The following is a 25027-nucleotide window of genomic DNA, read 5'->3' on the forward strand; positions in this document are numbered from 1 at the left end:
TGATTTCTCGATTATTATTCGTTTGGTGATTGTCTATTCTGATAATCAGTTAATACCAGTTAAGTGTTTTTAGTTGAAAACAATATAAACAATGTGTATATTTTCTGGATTCATTGCTCTATATAACAAAGAAAGTGTTACATTTAGTCTTTTAGACAAAACAAGACATTTAAGAACATTATAATTTTGAGGTTTTGAACCAAAAAATAGATTATTATTTGAGAAAATAATCAGCAGATTAATCGATTTCTAGTTTGCTGTTTTCTGCTCATAAAGCGGTGTAAAATGTCTTTCATTAGCTAATATTAATCCTCATTATCACTCTCATCAGCTAATTGAAAATGTTTTCTGATGATTTTTTTGGAATCATCATTCAGCCTTTGTTTATTTTACATTTTAACTAAAGGATGTTTGGTTTGCTAATTTTTTCCTCTGGAGAAAGAGGAAAAGGTGAGGGGAAATTTTTTTTGGTTGGTGCACAAATGACATTACAGTGTAGCATGAAATCGGCTCACATCCTTGCTTTCCCTTCTTCCGCCCTTGTGTCCCTTGAGATCAGAACTGAAATCCAATCTCTCCCTCCCTCTCTTTCTGTCTCTCAGGCTCTGACTGTGTCAGCTGCTGCTGGTCACTTGCTCACAGGGACAGGTGGCACTTGGACAGATGCAGCCAGAACAAAGGCCTGCAGTCCTCAAACATCTGACCTGCTTAAAGTTCAGTTTCGTAGTCTGTGTAACAGGGCACTTGTTGGTTTCTCATCAGTAGTGCTGCTGGGCATTTAATTTTCTTCAGTAACAGTTGAAGAAAGGTTCTATATCTGGCAATATAATGTAAATGCACTGTGCAAACACATTCACAACACTCCTAAGTTGCTGAAAGATTGTTTTCTTGTGTTGCGTTCCATTTGTGTCGGAAGTTGTGCTTGGAGCTGGGAGTTGCGTCACTCTCAAGTTAAGAATGTTCAAGGTGAGGCGTCGTCAAAAAATGAATGAAAAGATAAAAATGACAGTGCTATGTGCACGACTGATTTAGTTTGAAACAAATATCACAGAAGTGCTATTAACGGTTACAGAAGCAGTGTTCTTGGTGTACGGTGGCAGCCATGTAGGAATCCTAACTCATCGTACGTGAACATGTTTCGTGTTTTCCTCTTTATCTGACATTTTATCATGACAGTTATGTACTGAATTGAAACCTCCTTATTATGATGCAGTTTTTGGCCCTTGCTCATCAGAGTATTATTATCTGTGTAACTGGGTCTCTTTGTTTCTGTCTTAGTGAATCAGTTTCTATGAGACCTTGCGGTGCAACTGCACAGCCTGCTTTTGTTTTGTTTCATGACTAATACAAGCGTCTTATTTTCATATACTCATACTCTTTTCATATACTCTTCACAGCTTCAGTCCCTTGCTCCTATACTATGGTTGATTACACTGTTAAATATTGGCACCTGTGCTCGGGAGCTGAAGTCAAGTTGAGCTGGATGTCAACCCGTTTTGTCTCAACACTTATGTGCACCGCAAACACACCCTTCTTACGAGCCTTGTTAACATGCTCTATAGAGTCTATAGGGTTGAAGGTGGATGATTGTTCATACAGTCAGTGTTGTCCAGCTGCATTGTTTCCTTAAGTCATGGTTCAGATTGTTTTTGTTGAAGTGAGGTTGTGAGGCTGTACTGACATGGTCATTGCTGACTAATTGCACTGATAACTGTAAACAAAACTGCCGGCAGGGAACACACACAAGGGTCACCTCATAGAATCTTTTTTTGAATGTAAACTATAGTATGTGTCAGACTGCACCAAATTCCATAGAACAAATCTGCAATTTTACCCACAGGAGCCACTGATCCAGTTCAAATTAGGTGAACTTTTCAGTCAACTTGGTGTGACTGCAACGTGAGTTAGGGATGCATGATTATGACCAAAATGAAAATCCAGATCATTCATTACATTTATGGAAAGCCTATTTTTATTATTATTTTATTGAACGTTGAACAATGCTTTCAGTTCCCTTCTTGTGCTACACCTTAGCACATCTCCTGAAAGAAATGTAACGATAAAGTATCAACACCTTTGAACAAATGTTAAATTAACAGAGCACGGCTTTTGCTGCCATGCTGTGCTACATTCCAGCTAACACGGAAATATTTGCATCAAAGGTTCTTATTCACCTGAGTGTATTTCCTGGAAGAAAAATATACATAAAAATACCTAAGATGCCTATGCAGAACAGGCAATAACCTACAGGTTTTTGGCTAGAAAAACCAGCCTGTCGACATTATCTGGCTTGAGAGATGAGCCAAGACAGGTCACTACATTTCCCCCGGTACGATAAACAACTAGCAACTTGTGCAGGAATGCACATGTACTATACTTTTTTGCCAGCTTTGAAAGGTGTGGGTAGAGTCCCTGATGTTCCCTTCACCAGTCCAGTAGGTCCTCCTCAATGTCCAGGTTGGCACACTGTCGATATGACTGTAGCTCACAGGCTACAATTAGTTGTTCTTGGTGAGGAGAAGAGCTTGGTTTAGTTCCCTCAGTGGTCTTGAAGAAGCTCCCCAAGGTCTTCTTTTTCTTTGAGGTGGTTGGTGCAGCCGCTGCACTTTCTGCAGTCTCACCATGGGCATCAGTTGTGCCCTCCCACTTTAAAAAAAGAACATGGTAACTAAAATATGAACACCAAAATATGAACACCATATGAACACATATTATCAAATGTAATATCTATGTAATTACAATTATTACTAACCGTGCACAAGGATGCAGCCATCTCTGGTGTCTGGCCTGGATTGGTGCAACCTTGTCCTCACTGATATATGTCAGCATGAACCGAAAGAGCAGATTCCATGTCAAGTAGGGATGTGAATCTTTGGGTGGCTCACGATTCAATTCAATTCCGAATCTCGATTCAACCGATTCGATTCATACGATTCTCGATTCAAAAATTGATACGATACATAGTGTGTTAAGGCAAATTATGGCATCAAAACAATACAGTTTGTATAAGATAATGTGATCACACAAAGGCAAACTTAAGACAAAAGTTAACATTTATTAATTCAAACGAAATAAAAGCTTAGGCAAGTTACAAAAATAAACTGTACACAAATAACACAAACCGGTGTTTTGTGTGGTTTTTCAAAAATCAATTTTTGAAGTTTATGAATCGATTCAGAATCGTGGATCATTAGAATCGCGATTCCTATGTGAATCAAGCAGTTCATGTGTTTCAGAATCCTTGTATTTTTCCTCCAGGTAGCCCAGGATTTTAGTCTTGATGGTATTTGTTAGGTCTGGATCATCAGTGTTCACTTTGAGGGTGGAGGAGCTGAAAAGGTAGAGGACTGGCTTGACAAAAGAAACGCTGACACTACTTCTCACTGGAAAGTGAATCTGTAAACTCAACCAGAGGATGGAGAGATTTGGTCAATGCTTCCATGACATCAGTGTCCTGCCATGTTGGGATAAGGTGTCTGGACTTTCTGTCAGAAGACATTACTTGAGAGATGGCCCTCTGCTGCTCCAGGACTTTTTAAATCATCACCTGCCTCCGCCCCCATCTCGTGGGGCATTCTGTCTTTAGCTTTTGAGCTTGTGTTAGCTTCTTTCTACATTTTTAGCTGTAGGAGAAACCGCTCAAAGAGCTTTTTGCACTCCTGCACGGTCAATCCGAGGACCTGTCATTGCATTCCCTTAAAAACAACATGATCCTTAAAAGGAACAATTCTCATAGTATGTTGTTGAATATTAAACATACATCGAAGCATAGCTGCAAACATGTTTATGTTATGGTTGTTGTAAAAGTTTGAAGAGCCGCGACATGAAGACCTAGCACCCTGCCCTGAGATTCATATCTAAAATTAAAACCTAGAATAAAACCTTGTACACATTTCCTTTTTATTTTCTTTGAGAAAGATATTTCACTCACTTTTCTTTTAGTTGTATCTCTTGTTTTTCTGTTACTTGAGTTTGCTCATTTGTAAAGCATTTACATGTTTTAAAGAACTTTAGCAAGCGTTGTCCATTTATTTAGAGAAAATGCCTTGACGATGTTAGTGCCACTGTCTGTGAGGAAGAAAGTGGTAAATATTATGCAACTTCTACTTTGATCTTTCTATAATTCAATTGTTTAGATCTCTCTTAAGCTCTCAAACTGTGCTTCCTCTGATGGTATCTGAGTGTATCTGAGATTTTGACCAACGTGTGTAGAAAATGAAACAAGCAAAATATATTTATTAAATAATAAAGAGAGCAAATTTTGTTATTGGGAATAAATATGTCTCCTGTGAAAAGTCTGTAGCTGTCTTTGTTTGTGTAGAATGTTTTGTTTTCGGAAAATTAAATCATTGATTGCGTTTTTATAAGCAAGCAAATAATCGAATACTCGTGTCCATCCTTTTTACTAACATTAATGAAATTAAATGCATGCCTAAGCATTGTGCAAGAAATGGCAGAGCACTGCTCAAATTATTGCAGACTAAGAAAAAATGAGCATGTTCACAACTTTAGTTTGATTGGAGCTGAAGCTGACTAATATCTGTTGTATTTGTGGTGTGTTGTGAGTCATTTTACCCGGGAGGGAATGCTGATTATACACGTTTATACTGGGTAACACACCTGTTTAAAGGGACACTGCGTAATATTTATGGGTTTATATGACCCAAAGTCCACTTTTGTATACATACTATGTGCTCCTGCATTGTCTAGTCGCTGTATAATAGTTTTTGTTTCATTTTCGTAGTGTTTCAAAAAGTAATTTGAAATAACATGGTCGCGGGCCGCTTTTGCATTGCCACGACGCCATGTTTCTGAGGGGGCCTGTATAGACAAACCCGAGAGAACAAAACGAGCGGCGAGACGAGGCTGAGAGTGGATCTTTTTACGCGTGTAGAATGGAGGAGCACATGTATTTTACAGCGGATAAAGGAACACCAGTACCTGACCGTATGCCCGCACCACGGAGAAAGACGATGAGGACGACATTTGACCCACTGAGGATACCGTAGCGCTCAAGGAAGGGAGGGGGTGAGCAGAGGAGCAGTTCGTTGTTGTAAATTTCAGCCTCTCCTTTAGATGTCACTATAAACTACTTACATCACCTTTAAATGAGGGCTTAAACTGTTTTTTGACCGGTGGGAGTTGCAGTCCCGGCGGCATGGGCGGGCATTGGGGGGCTGTGCCCGCCCACAGAGTCAGCCGTGCCCCCCCTGGGCTTTTTATACAGTCTATGGCTGGGAGCTGTTTATTTTATTTGGGTTTTGTTTTTTACATCGGAGTGGCCAGCTCTCTATTATTTCTATCTTGGTTTATCGATCATACAACTCAACCAATCCAACCAACGAACGAAAGCAACATGCTGGCCAATCACAGGTGGTGGGGGCGGGTCACCGATGAGATGGTACGCTGTTAGCACTTGACGTTTATGGTCGCTAGTTACTAGCAGCGCCATTCACTTCTACTGGAAACCGAAGCACTGAAGTAAAGAGTAACACTGGGGTAAACATTCATCAGGGGGTGCCACAAGTCTTCGTTTCGCTCGCAGCATTGTCCGTTATTTTAGCTACAGGGCAATGCACTGTTCACGTTAGCTCCGTTAGCTCCTTGTGTCGCTTAGCGCGCCTACAGTGGAACTGGAGCGGTCTGTTTATTAAAGGAAAAGAGCAGCGCTACAAATAACCAGCGTACCTGTGTAACTGCGTATGTGTGCCTCTGTTTTTAAAGTTTAGCGTTACTTTAGAGACTCATTTTAACAATCGGGAGCACTTAAACATGACGTCACACGCATCTTTTTCCGGTCAGTTGCCATGGAAACGTGTCATGCGCCGTATAGTGCCCAGCGCCCCAAAATATTTTTTTGATTTTTTTGTTATCATGTAATATTCGTGAAACATTTAGGTAACCAGTAGGGCTGCAACAATTAATTAATCTTTAGAGAGTTTTTTTTTTTTTTTTAACAATTAATACAAACTTTGTGATTTGTTAGCTTCTTAAATGTGAATATTGTCTGGTTTCTTTGCTCCATTTGACAAAGAAAATCCTTAAAACTAGGTTCCAGGTGAGCCTAGTTTGAGTGAGTGTAACTCACCTGCATGATGCAGGTGAGTTACACTCACTCACTCACAAACTTTAGGTTACGTGTAGGCAGAAGGGTAACACTGCTTTGTGCTGCTCCTTGTGCTCCCCAGCTGCTGTAGCTACTTCTTCCAGTATGAATGTTTACTTCAGTGTTCAGGTTGACATCCGTGCTTCTTTTTCCAGTAGTGAAGCTGCTGTATGGTGCTATCTTCTTGAATACATGCTTTATTTGATAAATGTACACAGCACGACACACTCTTTTTTGTAGATTTTGTGATGAACTGCCCCTTTTTAGTAAGAGCAAAATTATTTCTCCACATTGTAGGAGTGGTCACAGAGCCATATTGTTCACCCTGAAGCAAATAAATAAATAAAATAGGCTATAAATATAATGCATTATTATTATTATTATTATAAAAAACCTATAAAACCTATAAAAAATAGGTTGAAAAAGTTTGCCCCCCTGAAAATTTTTTATGCCCCCCCTTAAATGTTTTTCTGCAGCCGGGTCTGGGGAGTTGAGGTTAAATTTCAGTATCTCTTAAAACTGGAAGAACCTGAACCTGAAGAAAAACCTAAAGTATCCCTTTAATGATTTATTCTCAGTGCTTTATGCAACATGCATATGCCACATAATAATTGCTGTATGTGGTGTGTGTGAGTGAAGACATTGCTTTTAAACACAGTTTTATTAGTGAACACAGTGAAGTGAGAAATGAGGATTGAGGTCAGAGCAGTGATGGGAAGTGGAAGAGAGAGAGAGAAGGGGAAGTTTGAGGGCTTTTTCTCAGTGATGTGTGGGGACAGTTGAGCAAGGATGAGTGCTGCAGTCACCACTGACTTTACTTAACCCTTCACTGCCTCCTCTGGTTGTGACCTGATCAGAACAAACGGCCACACATCATTTCAGCAGTTTCCCGATCGTGTCAACAACAAAAGTGTTTGCTGGCAGTAAGTCAGAACGAGCTGTTTCTGATTAGACGCCCATCGCAGTCATCATTATCCCGGGATACTGCTCACATTCATGAGTGAGGCAGTCTTCCATCTCGTCTCTGCTCAGCAGGCCACTGCGCATGCGCCAAGCTGACTCCACTAATCCGCTGTTAGGAGGATATTGCATCCCAGTCCACTGCGCTCCGGCTCAGCGAGGAAGAATTAAAGCCCCCTGAAAGGATATTTACCGGGGAGTGGAAGAACTGGATAATATAACGGGAGCCATATTCTAAAAGCACAGGACTGGAACACTTTATTTGGGGAAATGGATGGAGTCGTTTTACATTTTGAGCGCTGTTAAACGTCCGAAGCTACAGCGGTGCTGCTGGGGCGAGGATGTCTCCTGATGTATGACAACAAGACTCAACATCTTCTGGCCAAACGCAGGAGACGTAACATGAACACAGGCAGGACAGAAGCCACGGGACTATGGTTATATTTGCGGGCTGAATGCTCCCCTTCTGGAGGATCCACTCCACGGTTGTTTCTACGCGTCCTAACCGCGCATGTCGCCTCCTGCACGGTGCGGTGACTGGCCTCTGTTACGCTGTGTATAGACGGACACGGAACATCTATTTTGATAGAATTACTTAAAGTAGCGTGTAGCGCTGCGGTTGTTGGCGTGGGTTTATAGCTCTCATGTGAGTTAGTTATCGGTCATTAATCGGCATGTAACAATGACTGAATGTGGACCGCAGAAGTGGGCATTGAAGTCCACGTGATTCATGCAGTGATGCCATAATAATCAGCTAATGGTGATTAGCAGGGGATGATGGAGCAGTGAGTGGACTAAAGCCTCAGACCTTTTAAAAGCTAACGCTACTCATTCAAGTGCATGCAGATGTAGGCCTGCACTGGAATGATACTTGTTTGGCCTGTACAGACTTGCTCTCACAGGCTGGTGAGTCCACAGAAATCCAAGTACAAGTTGAGGAACTACACTGGGCAGTGTCTGACAGACATTCATCTGCGTTGCTCAGAAACCAGGAACATCTCTTGTACTTGCTTCTGTGGATCACTGCAGCCTGAAAAAGAACAGCTCTCATAGTATGATGTTGAATATGTTGAATCGAAGCTGAGCTGTGAACATGTTCATGCTATGGTTGTTGTTAAAGTTTGAAGAGCAGCTACATGAAGACCTGCTGTTTGCACGTTAAATCCTCAAGGTCTTTTTTGTTGTTGTTGTTGAAAGCCTAAATTTGGCAAGAACAAGAAGTGGCCTAATCTCAGAAGATGAAAAAAACACTCGGATTTTGCCTGGTGAAAGAGATGGTGCTGGGGTGTTTTACTGCTGAACCTCCACAGCAGCTGTTGGTCACACTGGATGTCTGAAAGATGAGACGGGAATAGTAGCAGGTGTGCCAGCACCCTACCCAGGAAATGCAGTGCATTGATTTTTTTTCAGTGCCCACATCACTAATAATGAGTGAATGTATTATGTTCCATGTCTGTGTTGAGCAGTTTCAGCTGTGTTCACGGACCTTGATGTTGCAGTGATACTCACATCCTGAACTCCCAAGTTTTCCCACAGGTGTACTGTGTGGTTGCTGATATGCTGAAGAAACCGTGTACGTCTTTAACACACAGCTGTACACACTCCTGCTTTTGTTGAACTTCTGAGGAGCCAGGCATGAGACTGCACAGCCTGTCGGCATTTGTCCAAGGGAACGCAGGAGGAATTATTAGTGGCACTGTGGACGATATGGTGCAGAGCTGTGCGGACTTAAAGTCTACAAGAGACAGAATTATGAACCATTGCTGTGAGAGAATTGTGTTTTCTTCTCTCTGAAACCATCTGCTGAACTGGAATTAAAGCTCAACACAAACAAACACTATTTGAATTAACACAGTCTTCTTCCATGTGGGAAATCTTCCCTGATCTCTATACTTGATAAAGAGTTAGACACATTTTTGGAGCAACCTTTGAATCCCCTGGATTGGATTTCTTTTGTGAGAGCAACTTCTTTCTATTTGAAGCAGAATGTGTAAACAGGAAGTTGACAGCAAATAGAGACACATGCTTGCTTGTGTTGTCCAAACAGCCCTTTCAGTATCCTCCCAGTCGGTGTGCCTCACTGATTACAACTGTTGATCCCTTGTCAACATCCAGGGGCAAAACAAGCAAGCAGACCTAGCTATCAGAGCACATTCACAGGCTAATAACCTCTCGCCGTGGCGATGGGTAGCTCAGCCTCATCTCTCACTGCAGAGACAGAGTCGGACCATGGCTTCCGCAGCACCCCCTACCCATCGTCACCCCCTGTGGGCTGGCTCAGGAACAGCCACAGCAGCCCGGTGTGGGGCTCCAGCTTCATCACACGTCAGCAGCAACCGCTGCCTCATCGAGAACGCAGGTAAGGACCAGCACTGGAACCGGCTCAACAGGAATGACCTGGTTTGGCCATTTGTTGGGGGATGAAGAGTTGAGCTGTATGATATAGGACTGATGTTTCACAACACTATGAATGTGTAGAAACACTGCTTATAGTCTTACAGTTTCCTTTATTTATATCCTTTGATGCCAAAATAACAAAATAATGTAACAACAAAGTAAAGTAACCAAAAAGTACAAGAAAAATGACAATAATCCCATTTGAAATAAAATAAGAATCACTTCTGCTCTGTAAACAATAAACAATGCTACATATTAACTATGTATTTCTCTCAAAGAAAACAGATGTGAACGGCTACAGGTCATCTTTACCATATGTTTAAGGTTATTTTAATCCTTTTAATAATTTATCTATTTGTATGTGGCCAGATCTAAAACTATAATTATCTATTATTGTGGTTTGTTTAATTCATGTTTAAATTACAATGACACAAATACATTTGTATTAAATGAAAAGGACATCACATTACGTAAAACATAACATTTCCTACCAATTCAATGTTACGTTAGTTGAACATTAGCGTAATTTAACCCAGTTACTGTGCGTTTACCTTTACTCTGGCGTACAGAGCCGGGTGGTTATATCACAGATGATGAATTGTCCCCCCGTGGGATGGTGGTAGAGCCTGTTGTCTTTCAACTCGAAGGTTGTGGGTTCGATTCCTGACTACATTAGTCAAAAGCTGCTTTGAGTGGTCATCGAGACTGGAAAAGCACTATATAAATACAAAACCATTTTACCATTATATGGTTGATTTGATGCGCTTTCTTGGAGGGAATAACTCTTCCTCTGCCATTCTTTAACAATCGGGAATGGCTCTATTCTACAACTCGCGCGGAACAAAAACAAAGCAGCACAAGCTGTGACATGCGGTTGTTGTGTAACTTTGTTTTCATTCTGCCCGAGTTGCTCTGAACTACCCATATGGTTCTGGGCTTTCGGTGTAATCTTTTCTGACGGTATTGATATCAATTAATATAGTGTAGCATTTAATACCGCGATTAACTGTGAAATCAAGTAATCGTGACACCCCTAGTCAGCACTGAATGGGCTGTGCACAATTCCAAAAATCTTCTTCTATGGGATTTAACATAAGCTTGCAGTCATCATATATCATCACTGCCACCTTCTGGATTTAGTAAATAAAAAAAATAGCTTACTGAATATTAAATAACTTCAACTACGAATGAAATCCACTGTTCTATCAAAGCTGATCGCATCAAAACCTTGCTTTTGATGTGCTTCTGCGTTGCACTCAAAATTTCACTAAGCTGGATTAAACCAAAATCCATCCCATACTCTTTTCTGTGAGCACATCAGTGTGTGCTTCAGTTTAGTGCTGCTGTCCTGTGCTGAGTGGATTGTGTGGACTGATGAATTGACCCGACCTTTGTGAGCCAGATGAAAAGCAGCCCAGAGGGTAATTAGAAGATGAGTTTCACTGGTGTTTTTTTTATCAGGCTTTAAAGGTGAAGTAAGTAGTTTATAGTGCCATCTAGAGGAGAGGCTGAAATTTACAATGAAGAACTGCTCCTCTGCTCACCCCCTCCCTTCCCTGAGCGCTACGGTATCCTCAGCCGGTCAAATGTAGTCCTCGTTGTCTTTCTCCGTGTCAGAAGATGAGGTTCGCGAGGAGAGGGAGAGGGCGAGCTACCGAGGCCGTAGCAGACGAAGCGGAGAGAGTGGAGGCGGGACTTCCGCTACAATAAAGCTACGCTTGATTTGTTCTCTCGCGTTTGTCTATAAAGGCTCCCGTAAGAAACATGGCGTCATGGCAATGCAGTAGCGGCCCATGACCATGTTATTTTACATGACTTTTTGAAACACTAGGAAAACGAAACAAAGAATATTATACAGCAACTAGACAATGCAGGAGCACATAATATGTATACAAAAGTGGATTTTGGGTAATATAAACCCATACTACACAGTGTCCCTTTGAGACGAGTTTTGATTCAGTTGTGTTCATTTTGAAAGCAGAGTTAAAATATTTGATTACTTGGCACCTGGCTATGGTGTACAAAGTTGATTTGTGTTTTCCCAAACCTCAAAAATGAAGATGTCCTCAAATGACATCCACTTTACTCTGGAGGAGCAAAGAAAGCAGAATGCACTTGTATTTAGCTGAAACGAGACAACTTTGTTTGGTTTTGATTTATAATTTTTTTGCTAACCGATTAATCAAAGTCCTACATCATAGTAAAATCTCTAACTGCAGTTTGTATTTAAGAAACTATTGTTCTTTTTTCTTTAAAAGTTGATCTACTTCCCTGCTCCATTCACAAGTGTTTCCAGTTTTCCTTCAGCTTTTTCAGGTGATGTCTCCCGGAACAAGAACAGGTAGTTGATATCGCCCACTTAGTAGCTTACAAGTTGTTGCTGAGTCACTCAAGGCTTTATGGTCCGCATGTTAGTTATTGATTCTCAGAGAGACTGATCACATTTCCCCACAATGGATATCATTATTTATTCAATGTCAGTCTTCTTCAGGCTTTCATCTTTCGTGATTTCTATCCGTTGCTGTCGCGCTACGTTTAACAGTCAAAGCAGTTTCCAACACCTGCTCTTAAGATGCAGTCGCTGCTAGCTTTAGCACATTCTTTACCATCAAACCACAGCAATGTACATTGATAAAACTCATTGTTTGTCTACTTAGTCTAGCATTTTCTTTTCCTGGGTCTTTTCTTCCCACCAAACATCCATGGTCAGCTGACCACATAAACTGCACTAATACACTGTACAGAGGGATTGGTAAAATGATTTGATTGCACACTGTGATAAGAACAATATGTTAAGTGCTATTTTCAAGTTAATAAGTTAAGTCAAGTTAATTGTGAATGGAATGATCATTAATAATTCATGTGAGTGGCTTTACAATTGTGTTTAACTCTCCAACTTTCTGTCCTAGTGATTTATTTTGAGGCTCTCCCTTGAAGAACTGCATTTTTCCAGTCATTCCTGGTCCTTGTGATAAGAAAATATATTAAGATTTGTGCTTTTACTTTAAAATGATCACTTAAATATGTTACAAATAATTGTTTCATGATTATATGTAATTAATAACCTGACAGGTTGTTACTGTGCAGATATTCAGAAACTACATCTGGGTGAGGAGGGTTTTAATAACTGCAAGAATCAAGAATCAAGAATTTTTATTGTCATTATGGGGACATAACGAAATTTTGCAGCTTTAAAGGCTTGATTTTAAACACCCAAGTCACCAAATAACATGTTTGAACTTACTGATAGAGGCAGTAGTGGATTTATAACATACTATCACAGATTTATTTCAATTTTGTGTGCAGGAATGAGCAGTTTATAAAAGCGACAGAATTCAATTTCAGGGTTTCTCACTCCTTGTCCTGGGGAGCCACTGTCATGCATGTTTTAGGCGTTTCCCTGGTCCAACACACCCTATTCAGATAAATGGTTCGTTATCAGGCTTCTGCAGAGCTTCCTGACCAGCTGACCATTTGAATCAGGTGTGTTTGAGCAGAGAAACATCTAAAACATGCAGGACAGTGGCCCCCAAGGAACAGGAGTGAGAAACCCTGTATTAAGACAGCATAGACGTATGCTGTTGTGGACTTCATCAGGTGAGCCCCAGTGACAACTATGTATTTAGTGTGGGCAAATGTCTTAAGGCCACATTATACTTCTCCGACTGCGTATGCGTTATCCGTCTGCGTCACCACGGAGACGCCTCGAGCATTTATACTTCTGCGTGGTGGTGACGGACACTCGCTGCAATTTCCCGCCCGATCAGTAGGGGTCGCTGCGCAAGGTGGTTGTGCTTCTGGCTACAGTGAGCAATGGCGTCCGAGAAAGAAAGAGAGAGAAGGACTGTTGTTGTTGAAACAGTGGCCGTTTCTCACTTTTCTGTGTGACGGAACGCAGTTTTAAGATAATTTGAGGCGAGAAATTGGCCATTTAGGGTCTAAACATGTGTTGTGTGTGTATAGATATGACGTATTTATAGTTCGGCAGCAGTGTTATCGGCGGGGATCAGCTCCGCCTCTGTCAGGACGCCCGGAGCGCACTGAGAGCCGGCACAGAGCAGCTTTGCTCAGCCTGTCCTGAGGACCAATCGCAGCTCTTGCCGTCTCCGTTGTCCCTTGACGGAGTGACGGACACTTAAAAAATATGCGTCGACGCAGAGTCTCTACGTAGCCTACGCAGAGCACTTTACGCAGAAGTATAAATTGGGCTTAAGGCACCTTCTGCACTGAGGACATACTCGGCAAAGTACCTCATTCAAAACAATTTTTTTTTTATCTGGGCTCCAATACACCAGTGTCACATTACATACGACTGTGTGAGTCCAGAGCCACTATAGTTGATTCCTGTCGTCTCCACAGTCCACACTCAATCCATGAGTCTCTACTGTCGCAGCATGATGAATGATGTTGTTTATTCCACCTCCATTGAACTGGCTCTTCCCCACCTTAACTGGATTTAAACCACTTGGATTCGACCAGCCTGGTCACTGGTCGTGTTTATGTCTGAATGATGTCAGCATCTTCTCTTGCTGTTGCGTGTCTGAAGAGGGGGCAGCGTCAGGACAGTCCCCATGCCTGCAGAACAGATTTGGCTTACAGGCTTTGTTTTTCTTTAGACACAGAGGATTGATGCAGCAAAAAAAGCCTATTTCCATCACAACTGACATGATTCCAGATTTCCCCACTGATGTTGCCATGGAAATGTGGTGTATTTGTAACCTCATTTATTTTGGCCCCTCATAACCTGGCGGTCTCTCATAGAAACATGTAGTATAACTAGTATAGTAACATTTAACCTACTAATTACTCATGTCAGAGTTTAGTGGCTTCACATAGAAGATAGCGCTGTCTTTTTTAATTTGAAATTCAATAATATTTTCTGTGTGTAAAGTTTGTGTTTGAACTGTACAAACTCAAAATGCAGGTTCCAACAGACTTTACAACTCCCATCTCTAGATATATTCAGTTCATTTATTAATTGTCATATTGATGATGCCTGTCCTGTACACATTATATATTTTTTTATAGTGCTATTTAAATTTAAAAAATTTGCGCTCATTTTGGTGCTCTTTAATTTATTTTTATTATTTTTTTTGCTCTCTTGTACTCTTATGTAAGCTTCTAATTAGAATGTTTACTTTGGTGGTATAGTTGCTTTCTTTTCTTTAAGTTATTGATTCTCACATGGAGCAACTGTGACGGAACAATTTCCTCCGGGATAAAAGCATTCTGAATCTGATGATTCTGATATTTAAGTTGTACCCCTTTATCCAGCACACATAAGAATTCCTACCATATCATATGACAGTGTCGGCAAATGAACTTATACTCTCTGTAAGCTGGCGGATAAATATCATTTGATCTGGACTTCTGTGCACTCTGATTGCGTATTACCACAGTAATACTGCATGTAAAGAGAGATCCTCTTCACTGATCCTGATCAGGTTAATTAACCTGTGTTTCTGGGAAATAGTATCAGAAGTCTGACTCCCGGGTGGTCGAGTGGTTAGGATTCGGGATACAGGTCCTTGTAAATTTGTCAAACTTGAATTTCTAAAGTGACAACCCTAATAGAATATTTTTTGAAGTGTGGTTGTATGAAGTTCTAGCATATACAGTATTCAGCTCTGATTGCACTGAGATCCTCTCCTCTAGAGACTCAACAAAAGACTTTTCTAAAAAAATGTTATACCTGCTTAAACATATGAGAAGTTTTATACACTTTAACTTGCTGCTTGACAGCATTTTCTGATATGGAGTCCATAGAGAAAATCAACATGTTTAGCTTGCAGGGATGCAGGAGTCTAATACTACCTCGCTAAATAACACATTTTAACTCCAGCAGTGGAGCAACAACTCCTTGTGATGTTGTGATGTGAACACACTCTTTCGCACAATTTTTAAACATTTCAAGTTTCACAGTATACGGAGTACTCAAGCAAGTAAGAGTCTGTGTGTCTGCTCATATTGAATAAATGAGAGAGAGGGAGCTGTATGTGAGTGCGTAACCACATACATTATTGATACTCTAATACGTGTTTCCTGTTTAGTTGGTGGAGTGAATTGCTCATTGCTGCAGTTACTACCACACTCTCTTCTTCAGCTAAGCATGTGTTACGTTTTTTATACACCATGAAATATGTTTTCAGTATGAACCGGTATACCGCTCAGCCAGTGGCGGCTCCTGAAGAAAATTTCAGGGGGGACAATTTTTTCTGATAATGATTAAGGTGACCCGTTCAATAGGTGCATAAAAAAGACAGTATCATTGTGTTGTTAGATGATTAACCGTCCTCCTTGTGTCCACTAGATGGCAACTTGATAAACAAATATTATTTACATGAATCTAATGTATGATGTAAAACAGCTAAACAAGACACAGGATGTGTCCAGCAACCACATAAAGACAGGGGCAGCATATTAAGTCAAGTATTTATTAACTGACCAAGGATCAAGAGCTTTCACAACTTTTATCAGATACATACAACAAACATATGACAAGATAGTGCAGTCAAATTATTCATTAAGTGTAAAGGAAAGTGCAGAATTGGATCTTTACATGTGTTGCTAAAGGCATCTTAGAATGCTTTCTTACACAAAACAGTCCGATTGTCTACCTGAAGTTTAACCTGAGCAGAGCAATACAAACATCAACAATGTTGGCAAACAAGTTAACGGACGTAGCTTCAAATGACTGCTGTCCGCTGCTACGAGCCATAAACGGCTAACACTTATGAAAGCGTGAACTCCGTGGCACTGGTCAAACTACGTGTACTTATCAGTTCGTGCTGGGCCCGATTAAACGAGCACAATCCGCCGTGTGTTTTTAAAACGGTGAGCTTCACTTCGCTCAGAACGCCGCGAGCAGAGAGACGAACAACTTATGGAGAGACGTGAAGTGAAGAGAAGAGAAGTTATCCCCTCCTCTCTTTGCTCAATTTACATACGACGTAAGCATGTTAGTGCATGCACATAAATCCTCATTAAAAATGCATTGGAGGGGATGTTTTTCGAAAAAAAAGTTTTTAACATGAGTGTCAATGGGAGAATTTTTGGGCGATTCTTCATGTCAGTCAAATCGCCCCAGAAGAGGCGGAACCATAAAACGTGACTTGAATCTGATGATTCTGATTGGACAATGACAGATAATATGTCTAAAACACTGATAATAACTACCGTTGCTGGCAGAGACGCTGAAAGGAATGTTAGTACTAAGGATCTTTGGAATTGCTGAGGAAAAAAATTCTCTTTCTCCTCCAAGTTGGGAGGGCGTCGCCCAAATCGTCCCTATACACCGGCCGCCCCTGCGCTCAGCACTAGTTTCCTGTCAGAAAACATTGTCTAATGAGATAATGTGGCGAACATAGGCATTCATTTGTTAAATTCATATATTTTTGAGCTTGGCCTCTGGCTGAAGGAGTTGCCTGCAGGAACCCCTTTTTACTCTTTGGTTCTGGAGGTTCCTGGCAGCTCCCAGTTTGTTCTCGTTTTTGCTCCATGCCACTAGTGTTTGCTGAAACCCAGTCAGAGTTTCCTCTATGTTAAGATTTGGAATGTCTGAAGCTGTCTCCAACACTGACAGGTTCACTCATCAAAAATAAGCACTGCACAGTTATGAAATATTAACTAAGGGCATAGTTAGAGGTCAGAAGCTACTGGTATTATATTATTTCTGTTATGTTACTCAACCAGCATTTTATTTTTAGTGTCTTCAGTCTCAGTCAGGAGGATTGTAAGTTCACTTTCTTTTTTTTCCATAATGCTTTTCGATTGTGAGGCCTCATGAGATGCGCGGTCATCAGGGTTGAGGCTTCCCACATAATTTGTTAACAACAACACTGTTCTTTTAAAAGCACAGTAGCCTTCATGTAATGCTCCACTTTCATACGAGGGATATATTTCTACTGCTGATTGGAAGAATTACTTTGCCTAAGGGAACCTTTTTCAAAAGTCTAATTTGTAGACTTTTCCTGCTCGGCATCACTTAAAGCGGACCTAGAGTGGTCCTGTTGCACATATATGTTAGTTATGGAGGTCTACTTACATACATTAACTTGTTTTTATGGTCAATAACCTCCTAGTTGCTGTAAACGAGCCGATAAAAATCCCCTTTTCTGACGGTGTTTCCCAGCCGCAAGACTTGAGACTCAACTCTCTCACCCAGAAGACAGTCTTGTGATTGGCCAGTATATTCGGCACACCCGCTCTCAGAAGCACAGCTCCCCCCTCTGGAACAGTGGATGCACTGCTACTCATTTTACTCATTCTACTATTAAATAAATAAATAGCTTCTTCATGACTCCCCGCCGCAGTCCCTTTTATGACTTTGACCCGGAGTCAGACCCAGAGTCAGAAGACACTGACGCTCGTGAAACACCTCCACAACGGACGTTATTCTTCTTCTGCGGTTCAATGTATGCAGCCGGATGTGCCCGGAGCAGGACGATCTGCTGTTCCGGAGCACCGGTGTTTACGTTACCGGACCGGGTTTTTTCAGAGATCTCGCTGAGCCCGAGATTACAATAAAACACAGTGTTCTCAGCAATGGCTTAAATTTTTGTTTAGAACCCACCAGGGCTTCTTAAAGAGGTAAGGACGCAGATACGCACTAAAAAACAGCGTTAATTGGAACTTCCGGTCTAGGTCCGGTTTAAATATATAAATCTCCCAATTATCATGTTGTTTTTTCAATAAGGCTTCAACGTCACTAGGTGTCAAGCTAATGTGCTGCTGAAGTGTGGGCTCTACTGTTCATGGATAAGTGTTTGTTGTACAGAGTTGTTGTTTGTGACCAGGCGTGGTTGGTTAATGACTCATATTATCATCATGGCTCATTAGCTGGCAAATGGCAAAAATGGAAACTGTTAATCTGACTCATCATCAGCTCTTAAGAAAGACAGAGAGGAGTGAGTGTTGAAGGTTCCTATAGCTCTATGGGTTATTGTTATATGGCACAAAGAGACCAAAATATCTCCTCAAGCTGAGACTGCAAGCTTGTTTGAATTATAAAAAAAAAATAAAAAAAATAAAACTGATTCATCAATAATCAAAATATACAATTAATTAAGAGTGATAATCGATTATCCATTGCATAGAGTTGAACGTAAAAAACTGAGTAAAATGGGTAATACAAATAATGTGTAAGTACAATGGCACTGTCTTTACTGGCTGTGTCAGTAAATGCTTGTGTAAAAAGCTGTGTTTTAAATGGTGATTTAAAATCTATTGGTGAGGTGCATTAATGGTAGGGCATTTTTCAAGTCTGGGGCCAGTAACACTGATGGCCCTGTCACCCATAATGCACAACCTGATGGTGGAATGGAGAGGAAGTGGTGTGTGGGGGTAAGGGATTATGTGATCATGGGAATATTTGTGGGAGAGAAGTCTTGCAGCTGTATTAAACAAGTCTTAAACTATAGTAGTTTGGTGCATACATAGTTTCTTAACACACCCTCAAGCACTGTACCAGTATAGAAACCCTCTGTGCACTTTATCAACAGTTTGCTTGTTCACTATGACTAAGTGCACATTCTTCTACACTACTGCGTTTTGTTTGCTAGGTAGCTAAGATGTCTGTCCCAAAAATATGACTGATCTTGTAAAAACACACAGAAAAGCTCTGACACTTTATCTAAAGATGAGGAAGTAAAGAAACAAAAGAAGAGTCCTGCTGTAAGTCTGTAGTGGTGCTGAAAAAGAGGAAGAGAGCTCTGTTTATGTGTGTGTGTAATATGTCCTTACTACCACCAACATGGTGAACATGTTGCTTCTGTTACCGGAGTATTTACATCAAAAACTAACATTGTGTTTTTTTTGCTATGTATATTAATATTAAAAAATTAGGGCTGTCAAAGTTAACACGTTAATTCTTGTTGCATACAGCAGCCATTCTCAACCTTGGGGTCCCAACACTGGATACACAAGCTTTTGGGGTAGCGGACAGCCATGCATGTTAAATTGGGGGTCGCGACTCAAAAAGGTTGAGAACCACTGGCATACAGGATGGCAGTCATCCATGATGAGCCTTTATGATGGCACTTGATAGGCCTGAGTCTCATTGAAACCCCATAGTTCTATGTGTAGTTTGGCATTTAAAAAAGAAAGATACAATTAAACAATGGTGTCTGAAATGCACACTGTCTGATTACTCATTAATTTAATCATTAGAAGAAAAGCAAACGTTTAATCGCGATTAATCTAGATTAAGGAATTTCAAGATGTGAGATCATTTTTTTGTTTGTTTTGTTTTATCTATTGACAGCCCTATAATATATACAATAATTCTCACCACATGGGGCTCTTGGTGAACATAAAGAGCGGAGAAAACAAAACATATGATACAGCTCTGTGACTTGCGCTTCTCCCTCTCTCTCTGTGTGCGCACGCGTGCGTGTGTCCGTCCGACTCTCCGTCCGCAGTAAATACAGTTGGATGGATCTCACTCGTGGAGCAGTGCTGTGCATTTCATTCTCAGAAAGTATTTAGGTTTATGACTGAAAATCAGTGTCACTCATTTTTTTTTTTTTTTTAAATAAAAAAAGTCACGGGGTCTGTAAAGTTGCTAAATATGACACAAAATGTAAATGAGCAGATTATTTCCCTTTCTTTCCTCTGGATCGGTTCATTTTGTCTCTGTTACTTTTATTTTTTTCATTGTCTGTGATCGTTGCTATCAGATAACGCCTCACCACTTATTACGAAAACTCTAAACACAATAGTCAAACCACTTCAGGAGGTGGTGACCAGATTGAACAGAAGTGTATTTGCAATGTGTCTCCAATGTGTCTCCGCTCCACCAACTGAGCGGATTGAAGGTACTTCGTGGCTCCGACCACAGCCAACGTGACAGTGGTGACAAAACTGCAGTCTCCTCTGCTTTTTCTGCATTTTCCACTCGTCAAAGATGAGTTCTTCCCCTGCTTGAAAAGCAAAGAGGAGTCCATGTAAAAGCATCAGTTGAGTAACGGGGGGGATGACCGTGATCGGATAGAATTCGGATCTTGATGTGAAAACCGGAGACACGTGTAAATGCAGGTGTGCATGTGGTAGGCACTATCTGTTCATTATCTGATCACAGAAAACACATTCTAATGACAGAATGGAATGCCAGGGGCCTCAAAGACAACCTGAACGATATCTCAGTTGGTAATGTCACTGCCATGCTGGTTTTCACTAAGCTTTTTAGAGAGTAAACTCTTTGAAATAGTCTACTCAAGTGCTTTATGATTATCTTTCTTGAAGCATTGACAAATGAGAGATGAGAGATCACTGATGCTCTTACTTAATGGAATTCTGACTAGGAGCAGTTACTTAACTGCATTACCCTCACTGCAAAAAAAGATGAGGGCTCTTTCTGTTTCTCCCTCTCTCTCCCCTTCCACTGTAAGCAGTTGGCCTCTTGCCCAGGTCTGCGACACTGGGGAACGGAGGCGCTGAAGTGGGCACTTTTAGAACAGCGACTTTGAACATAGGGCCAAGGACAAAAGGTGTGCATGTGTGTTACTGACACAATTTTTTCAAAATCTGCAATGTGTGATTACACTGGTCAATATTGATATTAATATTAATTATTATGTAATACAACCTTGTCATAATTTTAGCATAGTATACTGCACAATAGTTAATTTCATAATGCTGTTTAACAGCAGAATAACTGTGTGTCAATCAAGGTAGAAAGGGGACGGATGACGTGATGGTGCTCGACCAATAGGGTGGCAGCTTTTTGTAAACGGAATCAATTAAATTTTATTTGTATAGCGCCAAATCATAACTTACATTATCTCAAATCGTAACATACATTATCTCAAGGCTCATCCAATATGAAGAGAACAGATGTCATGCATCGGTGGCGCTCGTCTACCGTCTGTGGCAAAGGTTTAGTCGAGTCTGGGAGCCCCAGCATCGGGAGGCACTCGGTTGTAAATAATGTTAAATATCAGGAACTACCTTCATACTGTGTCAGCAAAAAAAACAAACAAACACACATTTGATGTGTCAAGTCAAGTTATGACACACTTCACGTGCATCTCTGCTTCACTTCTCTGTCCACAGTCTGTGAATATCAGGAGAAGAACCGTCTGAGAGAAATGTTCACAGCCAGGGAGTTGGTTACTTTTTTCAGCTGATTAAATCTGTTATTTTCCACCGTAATTAATTTAAACGTATCTTTGCTAATAAAGTTGACAATTGCATACAATGACAACAGTGTGTTGTGGACCGATAACACACTGTTGTTGGTGCAAAGCATAAAAACTAACTTCAGCACAGTTGTCTCTTTTGACTCGCTCTCGCTTCTGGCCATTATAGGAACTGGGTTAATATAATTCGGGAACCAGTTCTTATTATTATAGGAACCCAGTTCCTATAATTCGGGTTTATTTCCGTGTGCGGCAGATTATTTCACTCAACATGTTTATCTTTAACTCTAATTCACGTTTATCACATTTATCAGTAACTTTATGAACAGAAAGTGATAAGACAAGCAGCCTCACTGGGAATCAGTGGTGAAGTGACAGCAGGTCTCAGTGCATCACATGGTCACAGCTCCACAGTCCACACCACCATCTGCCCCGTGCCACAATGCCCAGGACTGAACAAAGTGATAAACTGCAGCATGTCAGTCACCTTTTCCACTGAACTCTCTCCTCAATCAATCTGACACAGAATCTTGTTAATGGGTCAATGACATGACGTGCATATTTTTGTGTCCAAATCCATTATATAAAAAAACCATAATGTAATCTTTTCATGACATCTATCACTTTATTCTAAAAAAAAGCCATTATTTTATGTTTGAAGTCTTTTGAATAATGTTTTTTCCCCAATATCAATAGTTTAAATGCTGCTAAAATAACTGCTAAACTTTTGTCCAGCAATTTACATTTCCTAAATATCAGGGTGGTGCAACCATAAACATTGGACTTTATTTTAAAGTCAAGAGACAATAGCTGTAAACTGAAAGTTGCATCAGGAGGAACCCCAGAGACCATTGGGACTAAGCTAAAAGGTTTGTAGATCTCTGTCAAATACTGATAAAAATAACTACTTTCAACTATATGTAGATTGGTACACTTTCCATGTCAGGTGGTCCATTATTTTATCATAAAACTCTTTATTTATTTTTTTTTTTAAATGTTCTGTGTGAACTTCATGACAAGGGTAGAAAATAATGCTTGCATCCAAACAGAATGTTTAATTTGAGTTTAGTTGCAATTGTCAGGTGGCACAACCGTTAATCAGGTGGCAAACCTGCAAGGAATATCACTATATAATGCTATTTAAAGCTCTAAGGTTATCCATGACACTTCTAGAATGTTTATTAGTTTTGTCTGTAAAGCTATTACACACTTTAAATCATTTTGCATGATAATTTGTACATTTTAGATGCCACTATCACCATCAGAATTAGCATGACACAGGTTAAGTATTAACAATGATCCAGCTGACTGTGCTTTGATTACGAACTACACATGCTCCATGGACTTAGTCATAACATCTAACACCTGCTGGAAAGCTCTACAACAGTTATTATTATTACAGAGTTTCCTCCAGTGCATTATAAGTAGGAATGCACCGATTAATCGGCCAGTGACCGGAACCGGCCGATTTTCACGTGATCGGTCAGATTTTTAAAAAGCCGGTCAAATGCACCCGCATCGCGCAGCATCAGCAACACACGTGCATGCGGCTACACGCACATGTAGTAGAGTGCAGGGCTGGGCGGTTTACCGGTTCACACCGAATACCGTTTTTTTCCTGTTATGATATGAATTTTTAATATACCGCCATACTGGTGTATTTGATCACACAACATCGGCGCAGCGCTGCTGTCTGCTTAGCGAGTGAGCGCGCTCTGCATGTAAACGTTTCATTAATGTTTATATATTTGTTTCAATCACTGAACGAAGCCTGTCATATTTGGGACAAGTGTCGGGACCTTAAATCATTTGCACAAAACTTTTGATCAGCATTTGTTTGTTTTTCATTTAAACCAGTGTGAGCAGAGAGTTCGAGGCATTGTTGGCACGGGGCGGGAGAGAGAGAGAGACAGAGCGAGAGAGCGAGATCTGCACTCTTGGTCATTAGTTAACCCTTAAACGCGCCTTTAAAAAAAATCACGTTAACACACCCAGAGCACCAAATGGTGCGCATGAAAGTACACAGCTATAATAATAGTATACATCTGTATTTTTGCCTTTTTTTTTTTAAGTTTTAGACCAACATCTCCTCTTTCCATCCATATCAAATATTAATTATTAATTATTTTTAACCCTTAAATTGCCAGGTTTAGTCATGATGCACCTCATTTTATGATCTAAAAAAGACAAAAAATGAAATATTTTCAATATAATTCATGCAAACTGGATTTTTTTTGTTTGGATTATTGCAGCCTGGTATATGTGAAAGATTGGCAGAAAAAAAAGATGTTGCTGCAGAGTCAACTAGAAATGTAATTTCAACGTGGTTTCTTTCTTGGGTCAATTTGGGGAGTGACATAACAGACAGTGACAACCATCTGTCTCATATTTTGCATAGGTACCTACTTTGGGTGTAGTTGTCGCTTCAGTGTGTTTGATAGCGTTAATGATGTTTGACCATTGGTTATCTCTCAGTGTTTGTGTGGTTTGGGTTAGTAATGCAAGCTGTTCTTCATTGCATGTGAGTGGTGCGCGTGCACGAGTGTGTGTTTCACTCTGTCATTGTGGTCAGCTGGTCGGCTGTCTCCTCGTCGCATGCCCCGTCCCTCCTCTCACCTTAGTCAGTCTGGTATTGAGAGTGGGTCTGGTGTTTAAGGAACCCACCCTTCAGCCTGGTTTGGCACACGTCATCCCATAGATTCTCTATGGTGTATTGTCAAGAAGAAAATTAAAAACAAGAGACCAAAAAAATGCAGATGAGCTGAAGGCCACTGTCTTCCATACCACCTCAGGTACCCCACCTTTGGTCATGTCCGAACCTCAAAAATGTAATTGATAAATTGAAACTGTATCCTCAATTCTCAGGTTTGACCTGCTGATTGCTCTCTTCGGTATTTGCTGTCTTTGGCACCACTGGAAAGGACAATGAACTCTTGACCTTGATCCAATGGTGTACCGTCCTTTGGTTTCTATTGGCCAGACACGCAGTTTTGATGAGATGGAGTCCCTTAGCTCAGTGTCTAAAGGACGTTATGTCCTGCCTTACTCTTAAAAAGGTTCACTGTTTTCCAAAGGCATTGGGCCCATTTTTTTTAGTTTCAAAGCTTTAAGTTTAACTGAAGATGTTGGGTTTAGACTATGGTTCGGTTCTCTCCGAGTTTGTTATTAATCAATTCCTGCCTTTTATCTTAAGTTGTATGCACACCAGCCCTTATAATTCGAATGCAAGTTTGTTTTCTCGGAAAGTCTTGTTCGTTTGGGGAGGTGTGAATGCGAAGTGACCATTCATCTGTACCAAAGAAGCGAACTCTGGTCCACCTAAAACATAGTTCTCGGTTTACTTCAAGTGAACCAAATGCAGGAAGTAGACTAAAACACAGGGCATTGTGGGTAAACACAACCAAAACATGTGTGCGTGTAGAACAAT

The 25027-nt window shown here is 40.6% G+C and overlaps 1 protein-coding gene across 1 annotated transcript in view; it reads left to right on the forward strand.

The window, feature by feature from the left end:
• Nucleotides 1–9249: 9249 nt before the first annotated feature.
• The window catches only part of capn15 (calpain 15), a gene marked incomplete at both ends in the record, with an annotated part of 55561 nt that continues 39783 nt past the window's right edge, over nucleotides 9250–25027 (forward strand). The window contains one exon of the mRNA XM_083904176.1: nucleotides 9250–9425. Within this exon, the coding sequence (XP_083760302.1) occupies nucleotides 9250–9425 (176 nt within the window). The remainder of the gene's footprint in view (nucleotides 9426–25027) is intronic.

The sequence above is a fragment of the Microchirus variegatus genome (genome assembly GCF_963457635.1).
Source record: "Microchirus variegatus genome assembly, chromosome: 17".
Taxonomy (NCBI): Eukaryota; Metazoa; Chordata; class Actinopteri; order Pleuronectiformes; family Soleidae; genus Microchirus; species Microchirus variegatus.